This window comes from Hypomesus transpacificus, chromosome 14, assembly GCF_021917145.1.
Source record: "Hypomesus transpacificus isolate Combined female chromosome 14, fHypTra1, whole genome shotgun sequence".
Classification (NCBI taxonomy): Eukaryota; Metazoa; Chordata; class Actinopteri; order Osmeriformes; family Osmeridae; genus Hypomesus; species Hypomesus transpacificus.
The window spans coordinates 838,932-844,866 of NC_061073.1; the positions used below are offsets into that span (position 1 = coordinate 838,932).

The 5,935-nt window shown below is 54.6% G+C and overlaps 1 protein-coding gene across 6 annotated transcripts in view; it reads right to left on the reverse strand.

Moving 5' to 3' along the window:
- Positions 1-316: 316 nt before the first annotated feature.
- zc3h18 (zinc finger CCCH-type containing 18) overlaps positions 317-5,935 on the reverse strand; it is a 19,480-nt gene continuing 13,861 nt past the window's right edge. For 3 of the 6 annotated variants that reach the window (XM_047033231.1, XM_047033232.1, XM_047033229.1), the window contains exons 14-20: positions 5,129-5,251; positions 4,908-4,916; positions 4,576-4,817; positions 4,097-4,371; positions 2,922-3,021; positions 2,423-2,627; positions 317-1,652 (exon numbers count right to left, since the gene is read on the reverse strand). In XM_047033231.1, the coding sequence (XP_046889187.1) occupies positions 1,406-1,652; positions 2,423-2,627; positions 2,922-3,021; positions 4,097-4,371; positions 4,576-4,817; positions 4,908-4,916; positions 5,129-5,251 (1,201 nt within the window). In that variant the 3' untranslated portion in view covers positions 317-1,405. The remainder of the gene's footprint in view (positions 1,653-2,422; positions 2,628-2,921; positions 3,022-4,096; positions 4,372-4,575; positions 4,818-4,907; positions 4,917-5,128; positions 5,252-5,935) is intronic. The other 3 variants (XM_047033230.1, XM_047033233.1, XM_047033234.1) reach the window with 3 other exon arrangements.

A 5,935-nucleotide genomic window follows, 5' to 3' on the forward strand; every position in this document is an offset into this window, starting at 1 on the left:
AGTCCATTCAGTTAACGTATTTGCTCAATTCATCCAGTCTTCAGGCGACTCAGACAACTTAAACAAGTATGACGCAGCATGCGGCGAAAGGGCTTTCCTGCAGTGTGATATACCGAATATGCAAAGCGCCCCGAAGGCCTATAGAACAGGAACGCTGACTTTCAAGCTGAGCCCGTCGTTTCATAGGAATCTGAACACCTCATCTGAGGGGGGGGGGGGGGGGGGGTCGACGACGACAACCAACGGCTGAGAGGGCGGACGAGAGGGTGTTGAACGGTGGTGCGGCGGATGGAAATACAACAGCACGCATTCTCTCTTTATCAAAATAGTTTATTCAGAAGCCTCGTGTCACAAAAGCAATACAGACACTTCTCATAGTCAGATGTGCCCTTCACATCGCTCAGACAGTCAACTAAAAATGCACAACACATAAAACACATCAGTTTAAACGCTTGAGAAGAAGAGTTGAGTAAAACAAAAATGCAGAAGATTAAAAAAAAAAAAAAAATCGGTACTACACATCAGTCAAATTGTTCTCTATAATCATCATACACTTAAAGAAAATTCTGGTTTCAACTTCTGGTTTTATTATTGTACACGGTGTGACAGCCAACAGTCAGTCAGACACAGACACACGGTCCTGTGTTGGTGACCTTATGACCTCCATCCCCGTCTGTATACAGGTGCTTGTGTAACTAGGATAGGACATGTACATTAAGTAATGGAGGTGCATTTGATTTACATCAAAGTTAGCACCTTATAGACTGCTCAACTCATTTCCTCCCAGTGGGTAGAGTAAATCAAGTGCACCCCAAGTCACAGACCCACAGGCAGAGTCTAGGATCTGTGGAGCAGGACAGTCTAAATACACCCCCCCTCCCTCCCCTCCCGTCTTTTTAGAGAATAAAAATCAAACAGAAAATAAGACAAAGAGACAGAGAGATCGAGATGGCACAGGGAGCCGAGAAACTGCAGAACTAGGACTGTGCATCATATGTGGTCACTCATCCATCCGTACAGAACAGGAAGATGGTTCTGATGCCCTGACTGGACTGGGAGAGCGGCGGGGGGGGGGGGGGGGGGGGGGGGGGGGGGGCGGGGCGGCACGTCAACCCCCCCACCGCTAACATGTCTCAGCAAACGTCAAACCCACACAACCTCTCTCTGGTGGCAAACAAGCAGAAAAGGGTCTGGTGGTAGCCATCTTGTTTTAGGAACAATTAAAGAGCGGCCATTTATACTGTGACAGACTCCATCTTTATACAAGTCCCGGACCTTGCTGGGGGAGGGTGGGGGGGTCAAGAGTAAGGGGAGGTGACCGTTTTTGTCCCTTGGTACTTCGCTGTTGCCACGGACCACACACACACACACGGCGTCCGCCAACGCCACGCGGAGACCGGCTGGTTTATTTCCCAGGGATCTTTGCCCTCTTGCGAGCGATGGCGTCCTCCACAGCCTTCAGTTGCTTCAGCAGCTCCTCGCGACGAGACAGGGTGCTGCTCGACTTGGCTGACCCCGGGCCGGACCCAGAGCCGGACCCGGACATGGGCCCAGGAGCGGAGCCGGGAGCAGAGCCGGGCCCTGGGGGCTTGCCTGGTGCTGGACCCGGGCCCTTCCCAGAAGACTTGGAGGGTGGAGACATGGGGCGTTTCCTGCGGAGAGAGAGAGAGAGAGAGAGAGGGGGGGGGGCATGACAGGGCAGCCTGTTGAGTTGACACATCGCAATCAATCACGTACTGGAATCCTAGCAGGAAGTAATTGGTCACTTCAATGACATGACGATGAAAAGGCAAGTGTGGTGGGTGTGTGTGTGTGTGTGTGTGTGTGTGCCATCATGGATCGAGTGTAGGTGCGTGAGGTCCGCGTAACGTCATAGTTGAAGAAGAAGTAGAAGCAGAAGTAAGACTTCTCTCGGTCCTCCTGACACAGAGGAGTCTGTCTGGGCCTGGGGTGCCTGACTGCGGCTGGGTCGGAGCAGGGGGAGCTAGGGGTTTATCTGAGCACCGTGTGGCCAGTCCCTTCGCTCCAGACATTGTTTTCAGAAGGTCACCAGCATTTGATATGCAGTGGAGATCAATCTGTGTTGACAAACCTGCTATTGACATGTGCAGTTCCTCTCTAGCTCGATGACAGTTTGACGATGCGAGTGAAATGGGGGATCGAATGGGAGGACAGGTTGAAGTCGGTGGAAAAAGTGCCGTCCTTGTTAAGATTAATGATCAACTGCAGCTCTCTCAACACCTAAATATGTGTGAAAGCGGAATGTACTGAAAATCCCAAATAGAAATGTCAATAAATAACCTTGCAGAGTCTGGCTATTCAGAAACTTTTGCAAAGCCAAAGGGAGACTCCTAACCCTTAGAACAACTCGATTGAACTTGGATATGTTTGCATTTCATCATGGTGCTCGGAAGGTACCCACCTGTCTCCCTGAGGGCCCCCCATAGGCCTTGGGCCCCCCATGGGCCGGGGCCCCCCCATGGGCCTTGGGCCCCCCATGGGCCTCTGGCCTGGGCCCCCCATGGGCCTCTGGCCTGGGCCCCCCATGGGTCGCTGGCCCGGGCCTCCCCTGGGCCGATCCATTCTGGGGGAGAGCGGGGGTCTCCCCGGCATCCTCCGGTCCCGACCTGCACCAACACAACCATTTGATAGAGTTATTATTTGACGACAATGAGAGAAAGGGAAGTAGACAGTTCCTCTGTGTGCGATATCAAGCAACAGAAACTGATAATTGGACACCAGTGTCAGCTTTTCATGAGGGTGTTCGCGTCGGGGGATTGCACGAACCACACATTTGCATACGTGAGCGGGTGCTTTTGGCGCACGCGCGCATGTGCAGAGCACACAAAGCCACCGAGGGAGCTGTCGCCGGTTTCGGAACGATGTCATTGTGGGCGTGTGGAGCGTGTGCCAATACTCGCCTCTGTCCGGGGACATGGCCATGCGCTTGTTGGGAGGGGAGGGCATCCTGTCCTTGTCTGATGGCATGTACCTCTTCCTGTTGCCACGGTCCGCCTGCTGCTGCAGAGAGGAGCGTGGAGTGGGAATCAAAGGGGACCAGACAGTGTAAGTGTTTGCCATCGATTAGGTACTTACAGGCCGAAAGCACCTGCGGGACCCGACCCCTAGTGTCAGGTGATCAGGTTAATCATTTCGGCAGCGCGGGTTCATCATTCACCGATGGCCATGTCCGCTCCCCCCCCTCCCCCTCCAGACCCCCAAACCCAACAACTGTTTATGCGGCACCACAGCGACCCTAAACCCTGTCATCCTCATGCTAGTGAGCAAACGCATCACCAACACAGCTCTCGCAAAGCTGTGAAGCTCTGTCGAGAAAGAACCAAAAGTTTGCAGTAAAGTCCAGGAGTCGAGTGCACCAGCGGAGCGTGCGCCTGGGCATAGCGCTACGTCCAAAGTAGAACTGAAAGTTACGACGACCGCCCCAGTTAGACTTGAGCCCTTTATGTGCTGCACCTGGGTGTACATTTGACGCCTAGTGTGGCGCAGGCGTAAGTTGGAAAAAACGGACTAATACCCATGGGAATTATAATGTACAACAGTTTGATCGCGCATGCGGCGCGTCTTGTTTATAGGCAACATGTGGAAATAAAAGGGCATTAAGGCGAGAAAGAGTCGTCCGTGATCGCACAAATCCACTGTTCCTTTTATTGGTGATCGATTTCCAAGCTGATTGTTTCTGTTTGTTTGTGTTGAATTTAGTAAATGTCCCCATGAGCATGCTTCTATTCTGAGTATACAACTCACTCAACTCAAGTTTTAAAATTTCCGTCAGTAAAACGTATTTTCCTTTTCTTTTGGTTTTCTTTATCCGTGGCTTGTTTCGAGGGGAGATAGGCTAGCTATAGAGTGCGCTTTGGATCGGCTCTTAAAGGTGTTGCTTGGCAACGATGGACGCTTTTCTTAACCCCAGGCGGAGCTGCGACTGGGGTCTGTCAAGTTCGGAGCACTCGGCGTGAATTCAAATCACAAAGTCGGACGTAGCCAACACCGACGTAGGAGTTAAGACCAACTTATTTTACGCCCAGCTGGTGCACTCAGCTCCAGTACTTTAGCAGTCCTGCCATCCCATAATTACCTTGTTGAGGAGGGTGAGCTTGATATCCTTATGGGAGCCATAAGGTCCCGGGGGCCCCATGTTGGGCTGCGGCTGCATGGGGTGGGGGTGGGGGTGTTGGTGGGGATGAAGGTGTTGGTGGGGATGGGGGTGTTGGTGGGGGTGTTGGTGAGGGTGGCCCCTGGCGCCCGGCCCAGACCTGGGCATGGGGTTGGCACCCCGTGGGGGCATGCCGGACAGCGGCTCCATCTTCCTGCGGTCCTCCCTGAAAGGAGCCTCCTTCTTCATGGGCTTCCCTGGACGAGTGTCGGAGAGAGGGGGGAGGTAGAGAGGGAGGAGACGAAGTGAGAGGGAGAGACAGAACAGGGGTAAACAGGAACACGTCACAGGTTCAGGTGGCGCACAACACACGACCGCTTCCTGCTCAACACAGGGGGGGAATCCCTGGAGGGGTGGGGCGGCGTTGGGGGAGGAGGAGGAGAGCAGTGACAGCCCCTTACCTTTGTCCCTGTTGGGCCCTCGTTCGCGGGGCGGGCCGCGCTCCTTGCGGGGGTGCGGCGGCGGGTGGGGGTGTCCCGGAGGCGGGGAGCGCGGGTGTCCCGCCGGAGGGGGGGAGCGGGAGCTGGCGGAGGACACGGGGCTGGCCAGGTCGGCGTACATGTCCTCCGAGTCGGCGCTCCTCACGGAGCTGCTGCTGGACGACACGGACGACACGGACGACACGCTGCTCACGCTGAGAGACCTGCGGGGGGGACAGGGGGGACGGGGGGGTTAGGGAGGCAACACACACACCTGTGGCCACCGCTAGGTCGGACAACTAAGTTGACAGTACCTTGATTTTCTGTGGTGGTTGAACAGTGGGACACACGGCACGTAGGGGCGAAAGTGAGAAAAAGAGAAGGGGGGGGGGGGGGGGGGAGAGAGAGAGAGAGGGGGGGGAGGGGATCAATACACATGCTACTTGGATCATTGACAAATGTATTTGTTTTTCCCCGTGCGACCGGTATCATAGTGTGAGAGAGCCGGGATCCTGCGATCGCCCGGCGCGTGTACCTGGACTTCCGCGAGTCCGCGGGCGAACGAGAGAGGGAGTTGGAGGAGGAGCGAGACCTGGAGCGGGAGGAGGAGCCTGAGAAGCTGCTGCCACTCCCACTCGCGCCGCCGCCCACTGTCCGCCTGGCGGAGAGACAGAGAGGGGGAGCGAGAGACGAGGGGGAGCAGGGGTGGAGAGGCAGAGGGGGGGGAGGGGGGGACATTCAAAGAAGAGACGGATGTATGCGTGTCTGTCGCCCCCACACTAGATCATCTGGGCGTGCTCGCCACATTTAAGATGTGTGTCGTAAGAGGGTAAGAGAGTCACCAGTCCTGTTTCTTTTCCTGGGCTAGATCTCGATTCCTGTTGTAATCCCTTGCAGCAGAGGCTGGAACAACAGGTATTGTTCGGAAACAAAAAGTTGCGAAAACCCAAGAGTTCCCAAGAGGAACAACATAATGCTCTCTGTTCTTCTGGCAGGACAACCTCCCTGGGTCATACTAAAGGGACCGAGTCTCTCTCCTCCAACGTTGAGATGATGCCGAGCGTGTGTCAACATGACCAACAACTCGGCTCAATTGGCAGTGACTAGACTGAAACCAAACCAAGCAACCGCAATACGAGTTCAGGGGTAAGTGTCAGAGGTGCGTGTGTGTGCGTGTTTGGGGAAATACTAATAGATTTCAACATGCATCAACGCTAAACCGGGCCTCCAAAGCTCCTTACCTGCCAAAGAGGAAAAGGGGCCAAACCGACTCTCACCTTCTAACCACGAAACGTGAAACATCCGTGACATGCAATCGACCATAAACACACATAAAAGTGTG